The sequence below is a fragment of the Gobius niger genome (genome assembly GCF_951799975.1).
Source record: "Gobius niger genome assembly, chromosome: 23".
Lineage (NCBI taxonomy): Eukaryota > Metazoa > Chordata > Actinopteri > Gobiiformes > Gobiidae > Gobius > Gobius niger.
The window spans coordinates 11,188,213-11,209,511 of record NC_136874.1 but is presented as its reverse complement, the minus strand read 5'-3'; the positions used below and the strand labels follow the sequence as shown (position 1 = coordinate 11,209,511).

Sequence of the window (21,299 nt, the reverse complement as noted above, 5' to 3'; positions counted from 1 at the left end):
CAGGCCAGTCAATAGAAGTCCTCAGTGATTATGCAAGTTGCTTATGCCTAATGAGAAAGGTCAGTGCTTTGCCAAGAGAGTGGGACCCGTGCCCAGGCTCACACTGCGATGTACAGGCCACACTTCTGTAGGCTCCGTGTCCGGGATAAACACCAGCGTCACTTAGGCAGGTCGAGTGGGCCAAGTGAACAGTTTGTCCACAGAATGATTACATAAGACCCTATAGCTGTATAGCAAGGTTGTGCAGAATGTGTTAAAAATATTTCTTAAGTCATTTTGTTCTGTAATCCTATGATGGTAAAGTTTCTTTGGGAATTTAGTATATTACAGACTCAGACTTTTATTGATGTTCAGTCAAAGCAAATATACAAGGAAGGAATGACTTTATTTGTTGTTTTTAGTGGTAGGAGAAACCAGAGTACCTGGTTCACCGCTGTGCCCGCGTGCTGCGCTACAACAACACATCTTACAACATTTTTATTTTGATTAGCTGCTGGTGGTTCATTTGTGTTATTATTCCTCATCAAAATATGTCGACTGAAGCAATGTTTGATTGGATCAGAACAGTCATTATTCATTTCTATTTTTCACTTTATTTATGAACTCTTGCCATAACAGGTGGTTGTAAATCCATGATATATTCCAGGTTATATATCACTGTCAATACACTATCATCTATAAATCTATTCTTTTTAAAGCTGTACTTCACAAGATTTATCCACTTCCTTTTCACTGCGTGTTGCTTCCTCGTGGTACTGAGATTTTACCATCCAAACCACGGGCACGCACGTCTTTTGTGTGTCTTTTTGCGACGACGCAGTTTGTCAGGGGAACGCACAGTGCAGTGCTTTTTGGAAAGGCAGGGATTGATTATGTTTTATTGGCGCAGCCTTTCTCCATATGGCAAAGCGATTTGCGTTATGGCTCCGACACCCCCCTCCCCACACACACACACACACACACACACACACTCCCCCCCCCCCCACCACCACCTTCGGGCTAAGCTATCTTTGGTTGACAGAACAGCGTCCTCTCTCTACACTTTATCTCCCTCGCTCATTGCTTTGATGTGTTGTGATTGTGTGGCGGCGGCGGCAGCGGCGCGCTGCTGGGGAGGTACGGGGGAAGAGGGAGGGAAAAAAAAAAAGAGGGGAGGAGGAGGGGGGGAGGGAAGCAGAGAAAAGCATTCTGCAGTGAAAATGTGCTCCCACTGAAGCGTAGAGAGACTGCAGCAGCACGGCACACCAGCCCGTGCACCACCTGCAGTCCAGAGCGGGCAGGAAATAATCACCCAAGACACAATGATACAACACCCCGCTTACTCTCTCCTCCTCCCCCCCCCCCCCCCCCCCCCTGCTTCCTCCTCTTCCTTCGCCTCTCCCGACTCCCCTCTTCCTCTCTCTCTTCGACCCAATTCTCCACACAATCACCCCCCCCCACTCCCCAACCTCCCCACGTCTTGCGACTGCCTCGTATCTGGCTCGCTCGGTGACAGCTCGCGAGCCCCACTTCCAATCCTGCGTCTGTGGCATTTGTCGTTCCCACTCCACACGTCTATCTTCCCGTTCATTCACTCACTCCTCCATCCTCAACACCTTTTCCCCCAGGTGACTCGACGCACACTCCCGCGCACACTTCCCAGAATCCCTCCAAACGAGCTCCTTTTTGAGGCATCCCCCGGTCACAGAGCTCCCCTTTCGGCGCTTTTTAGTCTTTTGCAAAGCGTTCTGTTTCCGAGTCATTCTACCCATTCCCCAACCCCCCCCCATCCCGCCCCCCCCACCTCCTCACTCTCGCGCTCCCCTCCTCCCGCGCCGGCTTAGTAAGTGCTGCAGCATCAGTGCATGTGTGTATGTGTGAGGGAGAACCAGCGAAACGGCGGAGCGTCTTCAGCTGGAGTGCGCGAGCGCCGGGGATCCTGAGCCGTTTGACAAGCGGGGGGGCTCGGCTTGCCCGTGGATGTACGCACCAGGACGGGTTTTTTTCTTTTCTTTTTCTTTTTCACCCCCCCTCTGCTCCCATCGAAGGCGTACGCAGGAGAGTGTGCGCGCGTGTGTGTGAGAGACGGTGAGCGTGGGCATGACAGCGTGTAACAGTGTCGTCGATCGGCTCTGGACCCTTCGCATTATGCAGCCGACGGTGCTCATCACACTTTGAGGACTGACTCATCCACGCCGGGCTCAGGTGGAGGGATAAAAACGCAAATGGATTGAACGATATGAAGATGGGCTTAAGCTTCTGGCGCACCACCAGGTCCCTCTAGACTGCCCATGAGCCGCGTCTCGTGAGGGGATGCCAGTGGCTTCAAACTGGCACAAAATTGGACCGGCAGACACTCTACCAGACAGGTAGACCAAAAATTCCGAGGCTTTCTCTTATCGCCCGAAGGGATTCAAGCAAAAGGACCTCTTCCTTCGGGTCTTTCTCGCTTGGCATTCTTTTTTGGGGGGGATTCTTTCCCGGAGCTGAAAGGGTGAGATAACACGCTGGCAGACGAGACGGGACAGACGCAGGCATGGCTCGCCTCAACTGGTGCCTGGCTGCTGTCATCAGCTGGGGCAAGTTTCTCTTCGCCTGCTTCTTTCCTCTGAGGGGGGCTAAGAGAGACAAGGTAAGACCCTGCACAGGAGGGACTCCCAAATCACCAGGGATTACGATTGCCTTTACTAATTGCGCATACTGTAGATTGTCACATTTGAAGACTTTGAATATTTTGTCTTATGTTGTGCATTTATACGACTGGGCCTCAAGCACAGAACTTAATCCCTGCTAGACCTAAACCGTGCAATGACGTAGCTGTGAAAAGCTCTTCACTTTGGACCATGGGCCTGCCTGAACTGAGTTCCTGTTAAGTGCTGATTCAAGGTCAGTGTTACAGTTCCTGGTTGTCCCCAGACAGGTGCTCCAGTTAAAGATGCTGAGAACTGATGGGGACTAGTTTTGGCTATACCAACATGGTCAACCTGATACATAGGGTCACCTTGCTTGTCTATGGCTGAATGGTAATGCAGCATTATTGAGGCTTTATGCATTCCCCAAGAAGCACTTTCCATTTAGCTCATTTATCTCCTCGCGACTTGCAGTTCCCTCGTTTTCTGATGCCTCTTTCATCTCTGCGCCATATTTCAAAAGTCCTATGGCACATGCTTGGAAAGGGAGAAGGGCCAAATGGAGTTCATTCAATGGTATCGGCCGAGTACATGTTTCTCTTTCCATTGTTGCTCCAGCGGTGGCGTTCTAAGCAAAAAGCCCGACCGCAATCTCAGCTTGCCCGCTTCCCAACAAATAATCAATCATGTGCAACAACTCCAGCACATCTAAATGGCACCATTTCCTCTTACAACACTTGCGCACATGCAGGAACGCTAGTAACGCAGCCTAGGGTGATCTGCAGATGAATGGTCATCAGCGGGATCATTTTTTACACGGATTTCTTTTTTTCCCCCTGTGACATTTGTTTAAACGCCACGAGCATTCGGAGCCAGAGCAGGGCTTTTTTCCTCTCAGTTGATCGCAAATTAACATAATGCACCGCAACCCCAGAAGCTTGTCCCCAATTGGAATGGTCTCGTAAACAGACACCACCACCGCCACCACCATCCGAGCTACGTATTTTCACAAGCCTTGCAGACCTTTGACAGGAGAAACTTAATTATTCAAAGTCAAAGCTGTTGCATGTGGAAAACCCATAGGTGTTGGGAAAAGTCCAGCGGTTGTGTTACCCCCCAACCCCCCTCCCACCCCCTTCGCTCGGCGGTGGTAACGGCGTAGCATGCAGTGCTGCAGCCGCCCGTCTCTCCCTCCTCACACCCCCGGCACCCTGCTCCTCCCACCAGCGCCAGCCCCCCCTACCCCACTGCCGCAGCCCCTTATCTCTACGCCCGCGCTCAGTCCCAGCACCCCCCCCCCACCACCACCACCACCTCCCTCCGCCGCGAACGTGGTCAGCTGGATAGGAGCCTCTTAACTGCTTTTGCACATTACAGACTTCCGCAGCCTTACACAATGACCATAATGTTCGTTCAGTCATGGCAGGCTCGTCCGCATTCGCCTTTCGGATCAGTGTTACTCGAGGGTGTTGGAGGCAGGATGCAAAGCGGCATTAAATCGAAAAATCTTGGAAAATAATGACAGTACGGCACAAGTTCATGAGTGATACAAAACGGATGGTCCACAGCACATTCAACAATAGTTTAGCTGAAAAGTTGCCTGTTGTGTCATTCCTCTATTGGCTGGAATGTTGGAAGCATGGACATCATAATGGCATTAAAAGCCCCATCCCTGCCCTGGGACATTTACGTTGCATGCCTGTTACATATGCCCCATTTATTGTCTGGCAAAATGAACTGAAACACATATAGTTATCACTTCACCATCATATTTGAATTTGCATAATCACGTGGTTGTTTGACACATAATGGAGCATGCCCGTCGCTTCAACTCCTTCCCCCAAAAACAGCAACAACAACAACAACACCCATTCCAACAAGTCATACCCAGGACCACTTGCACATTTAATCACCTCACCGCTTTGTCGCCCCACGGGTTGCCAGAATCGTCCGAATCAACCCTAGCGGCGAAAATTCTCACACTTTTTTTTTTTTTTTTTGCGGCGTACAAGGCGTCTATTGAATCCCCCAGCTGCGCCACTAAAAGCTATACACAATCACGTGGCAGTGCCGGGAGGTGAAAGTGGAGAGGTAAACGCTCTCAGTCTTTTTTTTTTTTTTTTTTCCCCTCAGAGAGAGAAAGAGTGAGGGAGAGAGAGACAGCGGTTTGCGAGGTGTTCAGTTTCCATGGCAACGCGGCTCACACAGTACTCCCCCCCCCCCCCAAACCTCCTCCTCCCCTCTTTACCCTGTATTCGCGCACCAACCAGACCAGCGGTACTACACCGGATACTGTTGTTTTAAATGCATAAGGCCTTCCCCCCCCTTTCCCCCCTTGTTCCCATGGTTACGGAGGGTTAACACACTCCCTCACTTTTGAAGTTTTGTATCATTTAATTCAATCTGGTCATCCTTTCGCGCGCCGCGACCTCGTCCGTTTTCTCCTTTTGTGGCGTTTAATCACCGCTTCCTTTTTTCGGCCTCTCCTCGCCGCGGTGTTTACTCGCCGGCCTATTCATTTAACTAATGTCCCCGCGGGCTGTAAATTAGCATCGAGCCTCGGAAACCAGCGGACAGCCAAAAAAGAAGCCTCTCCACTCGATATAGGCTGCTCAGAGCCACCCCCCCCCCGCCGCTCCATGTATCGCGGCACATGCGACACCTTTGATAGCGGAGCGGGGACCGGGGCGCACGCCGTACTCCGGGCCGGGCGCTCGACGGTGATGGACGCTTTGTTATTTTAGCATTAAAGTTTTAATGTGACGGATCCTCAAGCGGCAGCGAAAGTCTGCATAAGTGATGGGAAATACTTCAAGTCCGCGGTTTCACTCATTTGGCTGGCTGTAAATTGCACAGAACAAGGCGGAGGATTTGAAAAGCTGATCGAGAGTGTTCGCATTACGGGCCAGTGATGGAATGGTTTACTTCTTCAACACTATGGCAGTTTTATGTTATAGAATGCACTCTCTCTTTACCTTTTTCTGTCGATATATCTTCAAGGGAGTAATGGGAGATAAGATGAGGCTCAAATTTACACTGTAACTTCCAACTCATTGCGCTTACTTGGAATAAGTTGTAAACCCGATTACAACTAATGCTAGTATGATTAAGAGGGCTTTCACGGTATTCATTACTTATGATGCAAGTTCTGATTACTAGACTTGTTAGTACAGGCAACTGGGAATTCCTAGTACCGATTACTTTTGTTACTTAAATATGGTCTTAACCTGTACTATTATTCTTGTAGTTACGGTTACGAGACAGTGAAGTTCCCGTTACAGGGGGCAGTAGAGGACACTGGGGAGGTTAGTAAGAGTTGCTAAAACCATGCTCTGGATAAAGAGAAAAGCAAGTAAAGCCAAAGTTAAGCCTATGTTATTCAATACTGGCAAATCCTAGTAAATGGGACAGAATCTTGTAATGGATACTTTAGAATGAGCGTGAGCACAACAGGACGACAAATAATCATTACTGGCATCATGTAAAGTTAGTAAATACTGGCAAAAAAATTCCCAAAAAATTGGAACGGAAACATGTTGCTGCAAAATGGAAAATCAATTAATCACAATATTCTCTTGAAAATATACTTCTTACATGGAATAGAGGGTAAATGCTGAAAATTTCAGCTCTCCTAGTAATTATAACACTTTTTTTTCATGTTACCACAGTAATCGGAAATTACAGTGTACTTGAATTAAGCAATAGTTATCTGACAGAGAATGCATCAACATGTGGCTACCTGTGTTTTTAAGTTGGGTCTTGGATGCCAGTATTATTCATTTGTTGATTTTTGTATTTCTATAGTCGCTGTCTTTCGTCAACCTTTGGGGGTTTGAGGTGGGGTCACGGGCGTCAACTGCTTTCTCCCCCTGCCATCCAATTGATCTCTGTTGGTAATGAACGTGCCACTAGCGAGTGCATTGGATCAAAAATAACCGAAAAAGAAGCGTAAAAGTGGCTTGCGTCACAGGTTGCCTTGCTTTAATCACGTAAATGGGACAGCACAATGACCCAAATCTAAAGTCAGATTTGGGTGGAAAGAAAGTTAAGCTCAAACAACATCACAGAAAAAAGCTTGTTTTTATTTGCACACTCCTACTTTTTATAGAAACTTCTACAAAAACTTACTACAATCAGTACTCAAAGAATAATTCCACGTAATTGTTTACTTAAGTGAAAATAGATACTTCTATGTACTTAATTAGAAGTATCACACACAAATTTGACTGAAAGGCCCTATACCTTATTGTCCTGTTTCTTCACACGGACGAGACTGAGGCACATTTCACAACTTGCAGGGTCACTTTTCAGGGTCACTTACTCAGAAACGTGAGAAAACTAACCTGCAAGTTCATTAAAGTGATAGTCTGTAAGTTTAAATATTTGACAAAGTTAATAGATTGTGTATAATTGACCGCCTGGGTCTGAAATTTAAGGTAACGTAAGTATGATTAAATCATATTTTTTCTAAAGTCCCTCCCTTTGCTGATTTCAGCAACTAATCAGAATCCGCGGGATACCACTTTGACCAATGAGACAAGCTTTTCCTGTGAACCGCCTCTCAGGTCCAATCAGGAGAGAAGGGGGAGGAGCTTGATTGTTTACTTTAGAAAATTCTGTTCCTGCACTACTCATTTTGCAAACAAGGAAGGCGTTTACTTTCAAATTTCACTCTCCTCACCAAACTTGCAGACTATCACTTTAAATTGAAACAAATGCTTTGTATTTAGATGCACAGTTTTTTTCCCTACAATATACCAGAGAAGGACCAACACTTTTTCTTCTAGTACTAGAAAAAAAACTGGTATATATACACATTTGGAATTTACAATTGTTTACTTTACTTTCCTGCAGCCTTAGTTTCACCAACAGAGGTCACTGAGAGGTCACTGCGAAATCACAAATCAAAATACTTCCTTAATCCAGTTCAAATATGTCATGGAGCAGAAAGTATAGATACAGGCTCTAGAAAGTACTCCAGTCAGAGTAAATAATAATATCATAAAAGTGACTTAAGCATCTAAAGTGTGTAGTTCCTTTCCACCTCTGACTGATGCTGAGGCTCTTCATGGGGAGGTGAGGGCTGCTGACTTCATTCTCCTCCTCTTTAATAGCAGAGTATTACTTTCCCATAATGGCCCAAATCCCCCTTTCTTCCTTTCTTTCTCCCATACCAGCCCAGGCGGGTGGGAAACAGAGTGGTCCGTGCGCCTGCCCTCGCACTTGTGTGCCGCGGAGCACTCCGGCGTGTTGCACTGGGAATAAGGGACTCACAATGTTGACCTCACTGAGCAAAAATGTTGTACTGAGAAAATGCAACCCTCCCAATAGCCGGCCCCGAATCAATGCTTTTGCGCAGGTATTCAAGTGAATGGCACTCGAGGTGGGAAAAGGAGCTAAACGTTTTACTGAAGAAAGAACGCCATAACTGTTAAAGAATATAGATGAGTAAAAAGTAGTTTTCTGTGTAAAAGTGCCACCCCCTAAGCAACTGTTAGCGAGCTTTATCAAGAAGTTGACTAAAAACGGCTTTGTATTCCTGTAGTAACTGATTTTATCTTAACTTCTCCAGTCCTATGTAAACTGATGGGAGTACACTAATGGCGGCACCCATGCGAACTTCCGGAAATACGGTGAATTGAAAAAATATGAGCGTTATCGTTAGCTAGCTTGCAGCAGCTCACAGACCCCTGTTACTGCTGCAGTGGCTTTGTCTCCCCCGCGGCTGTGGTTCTTATTCAGCGAGCAAAGCAAAAACCACCCTCGACACTTCTTGATTACAGTTTTCACTAATTAAAATAGCCGTTCTTGGGCTTGGGTTAAACTAGGAATCATTAGAAAACCCTGCTGAAAAAGAAAAGGGAGTATGTGTAGTAAAAGATTAGGAGCCAGTTAGGAGCTTTTTTTTGTTTGTATTTGTAAGCAGTTATCACCCTATTCCTAAAAGTGTTCCCAAGTGTTCCGGATGTAAATATAACTGGGCAAAAGTAAGTCACCGTTTCGGCTTCTATTATGAATCCGAGGATCCACTAGAGGCTGCTAGCAACCCGCAAGAATCCACTGACTATCTAGTCCATTAACATGACTGGTGCAATATAACCTGCAGCGTTTGCGTCCCCGCGTCCACACAGGGATTATTTGGTGACATAGCGTTAATAGACACGGAGACACACGTAAACATAGCGAGATTATGTGTCGGCTTCGGCCTATGGATTGGGGGTAACCGTTACAGTGGAAGTGATGGAAAGCAGGAGGAATCGATAGAGGGTGTTTTCTCAAAATGAATTGGCTCTTAGCCTTTTATGGATCTGACTGGGGAGTGATGTAATGTACCCGCATGGCTAATGTAATGTGGATTCAGGGCTTCACTTCATAGTATTGTTGACATGCAAGTAGTAATTACTCAGATGAGTTGAGTATTCAAATTTGGAAGTAATAGCTTTGTTTCGAAAACAATGTTAAAATACTGATCAGCGTAGCCTTTTCCAGTCTGACATAATTCTGCGTTCTCACAGCTCAGTTTATCCTTCCCTTCTTTGCCCTGTTTTTAACATACAGTTCATTTACTGGTCAGGGCAAGCCATTTGAGTGAGACCTGCTTCTTCAAAGGATTTCCCCAGGTGCTCTTGGCCTCTGTACACCCAAACACATACAAAAGGCCCTTTATGGTCAAATAACCCCTTTTACACAAAAACTAAAAACTGACTCCAGTGTGTTGTCATTCAATCATTTCACTTGGAACCATTTTGCTCCACTGTTTCTTTTATATTATATACTGAGAAACCAATCCCAAAGTGAACAACACCAGACCGCAACGCCAAATAATGTGCACTTTTGTGTTTAAGCCCGTGTTTGCGTTTTGCCAACTGCTCGACTCTACTGTACTCCCAGCAGGTTTACAGTTCTCGTACTCGTCTCCATCTGGATCAAAGCAGCCGGCCAAGTCCTGCAGATATACTTTGTCGAAGGGTGGGGGGGGGGAAGGGGGCCCGGCGATGAAAAATTGAAGTGACATTAGCGCAGACATGAACTAGCATGCTTTCCAGGAGGCAAGGAGGTGGAGGGGAAGGAGAGGTGAGGTATGCGTCGCGGAGGGGAAGCCAAAAGTGGGTGGAGAGCGGTCAGTGAATGGGCCATGTGTATGTCAGAGCAGAAAAAGTAAAGGCAAAGGAGGGGAGCGAACAAGGATCATTTGAGGGAAAGGTGCGGGGGGGGGGGGAATAAAGACTCCCGCCTGCATTTTTTTTTTTCTTCCTCCCTCATTGGCGGAATAAAGTTACTACACTTCGAGAGGGACAAGTGAGGGAGAGCTAGAGACTGCGAGCGAGCGAGGAGGGAGGAGGGGAGGGATCTCCGGTGAGGCAGACCGACCAGGGCCATCAGAAGGGAGAAAACCACAGCGGAGCAGCCTTCCCGAGATAACCAACATGGATCTAGGCCGCCGAACTTTACCTGGAAGCAGAGCACGGGATTCGTGGGATTACCTTGGATTTCTGCAGTGAGACGTTGCTTGGAGGAGGGGGGGGGAGATTTCAGGATGCCCTCCGTCTCCCTGTCGTTGCCCTCCGCTTTGGCAGGGAGGGCCAGGACGTGGGTCTGCCTCTCGTGCATGTTTTGGGTAAGGGAGCCCCCAAATGAGGATTATATTATCAAAGGATCTACGCATTTTGCAAGTTAAAGCTAAGCATGTGGACTGTAAGCAATAGAACTCGTCTGCTTTGGGATATGTTGTGGTTATGATAACATTTATTTACCAAAAAAATGGGATAAGTGAGAAGAGTCAAGAAACCGACAGCGATTAGGTCAAGATCTTGTGGATGTTTTTGATTTAGAAATCTCGAATTTGGAGTGTGAAGCGGCTTGCAATTGTAGAGTGTTGTGGAAGAGTCACAGATGGAAGCAAGTTGCATGTCGGGCAGAAGGCCAGGATATGGGTCAGCTTATCCTTCATGTTTTGGGTTCAAGACTCCAGATTTATGGATGAGCAAAAGGGCAACACATGATCTGAACAACAGCAAAGAGTGCCAGATGGGTGTAAGAAAACTGTAATTGTAGATGGAGGTGTCTGGATTTGTTAAAGATTGAAAGAAAGCTCGCGAGATGTAGATGTGTCGGTATGAATGGATTGCCACTTCGCTGACCTTGCGCGATGTTGTCAAGTGGGCGTACATGTTCAAGTGTCACGTGCAGAGCGAGTGAGGGTTCACGGCCAAACCTGCCTCCTCTCGCAACTGTCACGGTGAGAAGTTTTGGAACATACATGTGACATCGTGGCATTTTTGTTTTGTTCCGATGCTCGATTGTGAACGCTGTAGATGTTGCCGTTTTACTGTAGATGTGAGAAGAGCCCGAAAGGCGGATCTCCAGCCGGGGTTGGGTCTAATGTACTTGACTCAGTGCTGTTGCGACTGGCAGCGCCGTGTTTCTTTTGCGTCGGGGTCCACGCGGCCTCAGCACTAGAGCTATTTCTGGGTTTCTCCTGTATAATTTAATCTGCTGCTGCTCGCTTCTCTCCCTCTATCTGGGACTGAGCGACTGTGTCAGGAACCGGGGGCTTTCCAGCGCAGCATCCAGAGCGTCCGCGGTCGGAGGAGGGAGAAAGTAGAAAGTCCTCAACGCCCACTCGCTCCAGTCTCCAACCTCCTCCTGGGGGGATGCCATTAAGAGCACTGCTCCTCTTCTTCACCTGCAAAGAACTGGCAATTAAATCTGCCATTGAGGAAGCAAAAATGGAGGCATCTTTCAACTGGAGGAAATCCACTTGTCATACTTTAGCTGTTTGTTTCTTTTAATCCAGTTGACAAAAAAAAATAAAAAATAAGGGCTCTAATATTTAGTTGTTTAGCTTTGATTCCAGCACCCTTCGCTGTGGCATTTGTTCAATAAGCTTCTGCAATGTCCAAAGATCCAGTGTTGCATTCTCAACAAGGTCTTGTATTGATGATGGGAGAGTGTGACCACTGCGCAATGCTTTTCTCCAGCACTTCTCAAAGATTGGGTTAAGATCTGGACTCTGTGGTGGCCAATCCATCTCATGCTCCCTGAACCACTCTTTCACAAGCCTTATCAATCTTGGCATTGTCATCTTGGAATATGCCCGTGATGGAATGACCTGGCCCTTCAGGATGTTCAGGTCATTAGCTGAGCTCATTCTTTGGGCACATAGTGTTGCTGAACCTCGACTTGACCAACTGCAACAGCCCCAGATCAGAACTGCAGGTTCAGGTGCAGGATTGTGATTGTTTCTTGTTGTGCATTAATCAATGGCAACTACCACTGAAAACATGTCTCAATGGGACTGTCCCGGTTAAATAACAACAATAACTCATACACTATAGGAAAATACCAATAGGGAATATGGATACGCAGCAAATCTACCATGTATTACAGTTTAGGGCCCTTTATCTGATTTGTAAAAGAGACACTGCTGCGTCAGCAAAAAAAGTACAAATGACACTGCTGCTGATCCACTTTTGCACATGCCACTCATTTTGCTCATGAGTAAAAACACTTAGTAAATGGGTTGGCAACTTCAGACTCTCCAGCATAGAACCTTTGGCCCCAAGATGATTTTGAGAAACATTATTGCACACATCAAAAAAGGCTTAATCAATCCTTTAAAACGTTCTGCTAATACTAAAATCTGGCATTTGAAGAAAGTGCTATTGTCATTGGTCTTTTGCCGAGAAAAAAAAAACTACCTGTCCCTTCACAAACGTACCTATCCCTGCAATACACACTGCCAATGGTGGTCACAAACAGTCGCGGTTTATGAACTTCAGACTCTTCCTGACCTGCGTGCAACATTTGCTTTAGCGCCCAGAAGACTGTTGTCACGCTTCCTGGGAGAAAAAAAGGTGCGTGTTGCGTTTCCGTATACGCAGAGTGTGTAACCATCGCACCCCGGCGTTAAATGAGGCATCTGCCCTACTTTTCAGCAGCTCGCAGGAGGTGGAGGCTGCCTGCCATTTGGATGCAAAGAGAGGACCCAGACAGGCCACGCGGCCCATGCAAAATACGACATCCGGGAGGCCAGATGCTTCATTGGTGTCGCGAGGTGTGACATCAGCAGAGGGCCCAGAGTGACGTGCTACAGAGGCAGGTTCAGAGAAAGCGCCTCAAATACACGCCGTTAATTATTGATCAGGCCCCACGCGCCCAGAAAGAATATTAGATGTGATGCTATGACAGAAGCGGCCACAAATGCAGAGTAGTTGCTCACGGTGCCGGGCCAAGTACTTTTGCGAGCTCAGTACTCCTTTACAGTATGTTAAACTGTAATGTTGCTAACCAGCTAACCACTAGCATAGCTGCAGCGTACGGTCCATTCTTTTCACCAGCTTCAGGTTGAATCCAACTTGTGCAACCAGTGCTATGTTTTTGATATCCATCCATCCATCCATCCATCCATCCATCCATCCATCCATCCATCCATCCATCCATCCATCCATCCATCCATCCATCCATCCATCCATCCATCCATCCATCCATCCATCCATCCATCCATCCATCCATCCATCCATCCATCCATCCATCCATCCATCCATCCATCCATCCATCCATCCATCCATGACATACTTATGGACTGAGCGTGATGTATTTTTCATGAGATGGCATAATTTTCGACACATGTATAAGTCTAGTTACCAGGCAGCAGTGTCTTAGGAGTGTCTAATTATCGTGAATTAAATGTTTTTGAGAAACAGCTATGACACCCAGCTGGGCACAAACGTGGACTTTTTAGAGATGTCAGTCCAGGCTAAAAATATGGCTGTGCTAAATAGCTAAAACTTTGAGATTGCAACTGACCTTGATGCTTTTGCTGCCGCCATTATCAAGGGCAAAAGCATCCGAGTCCCTTCCCACATAAAACGTCAGTATTCAGTTGCACATCCCTAACCTTTTTCCCATCGTAACAGCACAAGTACGTTAGCATAGCCTAGCCCGGTGCTAGCGGCTCCCCTGCACATCGAGACGTACGCAAGATCCATCATGTCTTCAGTTGTCTAACAGAGTCCCTTATTGACTGCGCCAAATCCCGTGGGAGCTCTGTAAATCGATCCCAGTTTGATTGGAGCGCTGCCGGCCGCCACGCCTCCTCTGTGTGTCCCTCCCGTACGTCCCTCACGTGCGCGGGACATGTTCGCCGTTACAAAAGTCGAAGTAGACGTTCACTGGCCCAGTCCATCTCATTACGCTACTCTTGTAAACAAACTGTATTTTATAGGATTTCTGTCAAGCAATGCTCCGAATGTGACCAAGACAATGAAGAGAGCATGAGTTTTAGCAATTGTTGGAAAAACAGGAGGAGTTACATCTTGCATCTTATTTGCATTGTTAAGCTAATACATAAGGTTTATTTTTGACTTCAGCATTGTGGGTATTGTGTAATTGTTGCTAATATTGACCTCAGGATGCTGATGAAGCTGGATTGCTAAGCCGCTAATTTACTCATTGCTAAATTACTGAATGTGTAATAGGCTACTGGGAATACAGAGCACTTGTGAACAGCCTAAAATAGAAATATTGGTTTTGCCTGCAAAGGTTTGGATGTCCAGGTGCTGTTGGATGTCACGCTGATTTGGTGTGACGCGTAATAGGTCTTAATTTAATATTTCGAACGCTTGCCTTACCACAATCACGCTCTGGTTATGCCTGTGTCTCTTTCCCCTCCAACCTGTTGGACTAACAAACTTTAGAGTATTTCATCCTTTTAATTTCGCAGTGATGTGGTTAATGTGGTCTGTCTCTTTTGTCTGACAATAACCTCCTGAAAAGACGATAATCCTTTTCCTTCTCTGTGAACGATTGAGCTGTCAGGGGTTGCAGAGCCTCTAGAGCAGGGGTCTCGAACTCATTTGACTGGGGGCCAAAAATGCAAACCCAGTGTTGGCCGGGGGGCCGCAACAGACAAAGCCTTTTTTATTAAGTCCATTATGATTTAGCAACTTTTTATTGTTTGCTATTATATACCTCAAAATAGACTGTACATTAGCTGTGCTAGCATTTTTAAGCTTCTGGAGCTTCTACATTTGAAATGACAGACTTAGACAATCAGTGTTTTTTTAATTAATCTCATTTTGATTTAGGTAAAGTGGTTCAGGGCATCAGTAAATGATCGTTCAGGAGTCGGGTCCAATGTCTGTCTGTGCCTTTCTTGTCTGTGCTTTTTCTTTAGAAAGAAATGCGAAATGTGCTACAAATGTCATTTTAATTTAGTGTAGAAAGGCCCAACCAGAGACTGGAGCTGATAAAAAACTAAATTTTCAATTACCCTGTCATATAAATAAATACATCAATGAAAGTGTAGACTTTGCAACTGTCCAAATGCCATTTTAGAGACTCTGGTGTGTCTGAGATCAGCTCAGTGAGATTCACCTCATGTAAATAATGTGGAGTCATGACTTACAGTTAGAGAATTGTAATTGAAATTGAATTGAAATTATTTGCAGTATTTTTATACATTTCCATATTCTCTGGCTTCTATGGATCATGTTTTCGTACATGTGTCCTTAATAAAGATTAAATGAATAGGCATGATGTGCTTCTTGTGAGTACACAATGTTGCTCTGAGAGAGATGGAGAGAAGAGGCTCCTCACTTTACTGATGTGACCCTTTTAAAAGCTAATAACGATGTGTTTGCTTTGCAATGCCGTAAAGGAAAAGATGGTCAAGGTGCAACAACTTCAGTTTCTCCCTGGCGTTCTGACAGTCTCCCACCTGTTTCAGAAGCTTCTCTCTCACAGTCCACTGCTTTTAGTCCGTTTCTTAGTTGAAAAAAGTTGATAAGTCGTCTGCAGAAGTGCCGTATCTCTCTTCCCCCTGTCTGATGTTGTCATTTGGCGCTACCACATGGTGCCTCATGGGAAATGTAGTTCTCACCAACTTTAATGCAACTTTCCAGCAGGCCGCATATAATATAAATAAGGAATCATCTCTCAGGTAATTTACATGCTTGGTATTGGTTTGGTGATGGTTGAGGTACTCACCGCAACCATACTGAACCATTCTTATATCATTAGAGACAGAGAGGAAAGTCATCTATCTTTTGCTTGTAAACATGGAAGAAGTGGAATTTCTTCAAAATGTCTCATATTAAATAGTAAATAAGTGTATTTCTTCCTCTCTTTTGCTCTCATCTTTCTCTCAGTTGCATCTTGACGGCCAGCCGCACCTTTGAACAACATGAAACCATACTCGGGCCCAGTCCTAGTTCCCCCGGTCCCCACAGACCTCCTGTCCTGTCGGGTTACCGCACATGCAGCCCAGGCCTCTCCATCTCCGCGGCGCTCCCATTTTCCAGCCACTGACCCACTGTAGCGTGTGTCTCTGTGCATGCATGTCGTGTCAGCGCGCCCGTCGCTCCGGCTTAAACAATGCTCCGAGTATCCGTGGCCAGGTGATTTATATGTGATGTGACTGGGCGCCTCCCCGTGGGCCCAACTACAGCGACCCAGGCACCGCGCGCCACTCTGGGCACGCTTATCAGGCGCTGGTCTGGAGCCCTGCCCAAATGTTTTCAGCACAGAGACAGAGAGGAGGGATGGATGAGGCACACGACAAGATAAATGAGTGCCACAATGGAGAACAAGGCATAGGCGGGAAGATTGACATACTTTATGCAGTACAAGAATTCATTTATGATCAAAGAATTAGGTGAAATAATTGGACAAATGAGAACTATGACCAAAAATATTGCAATATCACAGTATATTGTGAAGTTTGGGGTTTGATGCTGATGAACTAGTTCCGGCCCATTTGCCATGTTGATCTCTGCGTGTCAGAACGAGTGTTGCTTTAGTGCAGTGGCTCTGAACTGGTGGACCAGGTCCCAAAAGTGGGTCACAGAACTGTTTTCAGTGTGTCGCAAGCCTTTCCCAGAAGACTTTTCTTTAAATATTTATCTACTGAAAGTCTGTTAAAATGACTGTGATCCTTTTATTCTATTTAATGCCTATTCAACAATAATATGGCTCGCTGCTTGTCATAGGGCAGGGGTAGGCAACGTCAGGCTCAGGAGCCAAATCTGGCCCTCCAGCACAGAACTTCTGGCCCCCCAAGATGATTTTAAGAAATATTATTATGCAAACAAGAGATCAAATACCTGTTAAAGAAGTCTTAAAATGAGAGAAATAGTGTCAGTATTCAACATCCCACTTGGTCATATTATATCATGTAAAACGGGGATTCCAGACTCTAAATGTGGGTCGTGGAACCATTTTCAGTGGGTCGCGAGTCTAAAGGGAACTTTTATTCAATATTTTCCATCTGAAACTGCATGGGAAATGTTTATTATTGGGTTGTTTTTATCCTAATTTCAGTCTTGTCAACAAAAACTTGTGTGGAAAGTACGAGTAAGAGTTTGAGCAAAGATGAAAATCGTCCCTCCACGACGCAAACTTGCCTACCCGTGTCATAGGGCATGAACACTGTCCTCATAAAGTGTCATATACTGACTTCTATAAACTTAAAAACAGCATGTTAACCCTCCATATGTGTTATAGTAGGCAAGGCAAGTTTATTTGTAGAGCACAATTCATACACAAGGCAATTCAAAGTGCTTCACAGTTGCATAAATATAAGAAAACAAATACAATCAATAAAAACATCAACATAGAATTAATCAATTACAGTAAGAGACAAGAGTGTAGATAAAATACTTTCAGTTATACGCATTTTTAAGTCATGTTTAGATTCGCTCTGTCTTGAGCACTATTTTTAAGTCTTGTTTGGACTCGCTCTGTCTTGAGCACTATTTCGCTCTGTCTTGAGCACTATTTTTAAGTCTTGTTTGGACTCGCCCTGTCATGAGCACTATTTCGCTCTGTCTTGAGCCCTATTTTTAAGTCTTGTTTGGACTCGCTCTGTCTTGAGCACTATTTCGCTCTGTCTTGACAGTAGTACTGCTCTAAACCGTGTGGATGTGTGATTATGTGGGAGTCCCGCCGCTGCACAGGTGTGTCGAAGCACTAAATATGCTGACAGTAAGATTATGCATGTTAGCTTATGAGCTATGTTTGCGTCCATATGCTTACCTCTGCAAAATATACAAATGAGTTCCACATATGTTTGGCAGAATAGATTAAACCTGCGTGTCACCGGAGAGAGGCCCCTGCAGCCGCACAGGTGAAGGAGGGAAGGTATAACAAATGTCGAAGCTATGATGTTAAAATTGGTAGCCGGGCCCTGTGTTCGAAGCCGCTAGCACATCTTTGAGTAATCTTTGAATCTTCCCCAAAGCTTCATCCTTTAATCACGCAGTAAGAAGCATTCATCATAGCTTCACTACAGCCATACTAGTCTATTCGTAACACTTTTTTTTATTTCCAATGCTCCATACACTCTCTCTTCCAACTCCCGCTTTATCCGCGGTGGCATTGGGAGTTCATTAGCCGCTGCCTAATGATCATAAGCGCTGTGGACTTGATGATCACAGCACATTGATTTGCATGTCTTTTCCCCGACACCTGGTATCGATCATATTGTACACAAATAGCTACAGCTACACTAGTTTGTCCACGCATCAAACATCACCTGTAACCATGGATACCCTCCCCCCCCCCCACCCCACTTCTACTGGGGAGGAGGATCTACTTCAATCTGGCAACGCGCCTAGTGTCTGTCCGCAGGGATCAGCCGCGTTCAGGCCCATAAATAAAACATCCTATCTGTTCTCGTACACCGATCCATACTCCCCAGTCGTCTAAAGGAACAAATATGTATTAATAACACATATATTATTAAATTGTAATCTGCCACGAAGCGCTGGAGCGTGATTAAGAAGGAGAAGACGCCGCCGCCACTGCTGCTGCCAATCACTGATGTACTCATAATCACAGACAAGTGGGCCCCCTGGGTGTCGTAACTAGAATAATGGCTATATCCTTCCCCGAGTGCTCTCCGTATGCAACGCTGGTAAATCTACGCGGCGGCCAGCGCTTGTCAATAGGTTGTTGTTCTGTCGGTTTGTCCATATGCTGAATTATGGAAGAGCATGTTACGTGTTTCGCCCAATCGGAAGTGAAAACAGACATAGGTCGAGCATGAATGTGTAGCTTTAACCATTGTCCCTTTTCGCCAAATCATGGGCTTCACAAAAAGATAAAAGCCTTAGATTTGGCTCACATGTTATCTCATAGCTCAACATTAACCATGCCAAGTTAGGAGGTAATCTCAGAAGGTTTAGTGGAATTGTTATCCTGAAATCTATAACTTTCCAGCGGAATGGTCAGACTCTTTGGACAAATGAATGAGAGTTCTTTACTTTGTTGGGGGCATTGGAAGATATTTCCTGTAAAAAGCCGGGGGATCTGTTTGAGATGAAGAGCTTATGTTGGGCTTTATTTGAAACTAATATAATGGGGCAGTTATTGGGCCCACATTGTCCCAGTGAAATGGTCTGTAAAGAGAGAATGCATTTTTCATTTGTTGCACACAAATGGTTTGATAATTGGAAACAGAAATGTACCTACACTGACACCTGGATTCATTACAATATTCCTCATCACATCAGTATTCTTTCATTCCATTTCTTGAAAAAGTGTTTTTAAGGGGGTCCTGACACCAAACATGGGCGAGTAAGTGATAAAGTCCCAACTCGTTATGGCCGAACTCTTCACAAATTGCAAAGATGGGTGGATCTGCTTCCTTTTTAAATTGAGATTCTCTGTATAAGCTGTAGGTTTGCACTGGAGCGTGTCCCGACGGAGTGGACAGAATGTTGCAGATCCCTCTGTTTGGCTGTTTGTTTTGAGATGCCGTGTGTAGTGCAGTGAGTGGAGCTGCCAGAGGAGTTTACTGAGAGGTGAGGCCCGCCACGTCTGATTGGAACAAGGAGTCTGTCTCCGAGCTATTTTTAACCACAAACAACAGACCTGCACACAGCTATAGTGGAGGTCCACCCATCAGTCACGGCGGCGCATGGAGTTTTCATTATTTATTCATTTGTAATAATGTCTACCGAGGCCAATCAAAACATTCCAATCATAAAACATATTATTTGGCTTGTTTTTTTCCATTATTATGCTTTGTACACAGTTTGTTGAAGAGTTTTTCACGGTGCTACATACAAACATTCCCACTGCGGTCTCCTGCCTCTCGTCTTTACAGAGTCCCACAAAGCCGACTATTGTTTCGCTCCCAAATTGAAAGCAGGTGTGGCTCGTGCTTTTTCATCTTTGGGGGGTCGCTCATGTAGCCCGCGCTCACCCAGTCAAGACGCCCTGGAAGACTTTTGTGGACTCTATGACCCATCGAACAGACTTATTCCTTAGGTGCTTGCTTTGCTAGTATTCGGTAGTTGTGCAGTAGATGTAAACCCAGGCTGAAGACCATTCTCTCTCATTGGGACGTCCCATTCTGGACACAGTGGCGATGAGGGAGATTTGGAAGTCTGTGAATCTACAGCCCTGACATTCATGATTTAGTGTAGAGGTTACCAAGCTTTTCTCTTCAAAGGAAAAAAAAAAAACTGAGCACTAGACACGGGGAGAACATGCAAACTCCACTTGGACAGCTTCCCAGTGTTGTGGTAAAAATCTGTCAGAGTGACTACCAAGCAATTCTACAAAGTACACTCCGCCTGACGCATAGCTGGCAGAACGTCTTCTTACTTTTGACTTTGAAACAGAAAAGACTCCGTACATTCCTCAAAAGCACCAGATCTTTTTGTCTTTCCTCTTGTAATCTCGTATTCCGGAGCTCGTCGCAGCCGTAAAACCACCTAATTTCCCTCATTCCCCTCAGTCTGTCCCGGCGCAGAAGGACAGAACGGTGCCTTTGAACGCCTCACCGACCCCCCCCCCCCCCCCTCCTCCTCCTCCTCCTCCTCCTCCCCCCCCTCACTCCTTCACCCTCTCTCTCTCTCTAAGTGGGGTCGCGCTTGAGGTAGACTCTTTTCATTAGCTAAGTGCAACTGGGGGAAGAGGAGCAGCGGCGCTTGATTTACCGCGGCCCGCTGTCTGTGTTTTCTCCCATGCTCCTCCAACGCTTTCCGACCCAACTCCTGTCCATTCCCTCCCCTCTCTCCCGGGACCCCCCCCTCTAACACGACCACCACACGCTCGGCTTTTACTTGCTGCTAGGATTTACATTTGGAGCAGGTCTACTTTCTCACCTCATAGAAGAAAATGGTTTGATGGTTCTCCCCTTGGTTTAAGATCTGGAGATGGTTCTCTGATGCTGGGGGGAAACAGTTTGGTGGGTGTGTCATGAGACTGCCCAAAACGATCTACTTGGTTTCACCAGTGCAAAAATAGCACTGGTTTTGCTCAAAGTCTTATGGAAGATAATACATTGAATCATTCTTTTATGTAGTTGATGAATGCGGCATGGATACCAAAGTTCTGGGATCCATTCTGGTCCTTTCTGGTATTCTGAAGAAAATACATAGGTTGCAGTCCTACGCATTGCAGTCGCCCATTGCTCCTGGCAGCTTGCCCACATGTTCTAGAAGTTGATGAGGTCATACTTTCAGAGAGAGTTCAGGGCACAATATAAGAAATAACTCTCCAAATGTTGAATCTGGCCATTATTTAGTCGTGAATGGATCCACAAACCTTACATGCCACACATCACAGTAATCAGTCTGGAATGGCTCTGGTTTGGGTGGATTTTTTGGGGGGGGATATTTGCTGAGGATTGGATCAAGTGGACATTTTATTAGCAACGAACATGTCTTCTTTTGAGTT

At 45.8% G+C, this 21,299-nt stretch overlaps 1 protein-coding gene across 1 annotated transcript in view; it reads left to right on the top strand.

Annotated features, from left to right (window-relative positions):
- Positions 1-1,829: 1,829 nt before the first annotated feature.
- The window catches only part of tns1a (tensin 1a), a 130,619-nt gene continuing 111,149 nt past the window's right edge, over positions 1,830-21,299 (top strand). The window contains 1 exon segment of the mRNA XM_079581436.1: positions 1,830-2,611. Within this exon segment, the coding sequence (XP_079437562.1) occupies positions 2,516-2,611 (96 nt within the window). The 5' untranslated portion in view covers positions 1,830-2,515.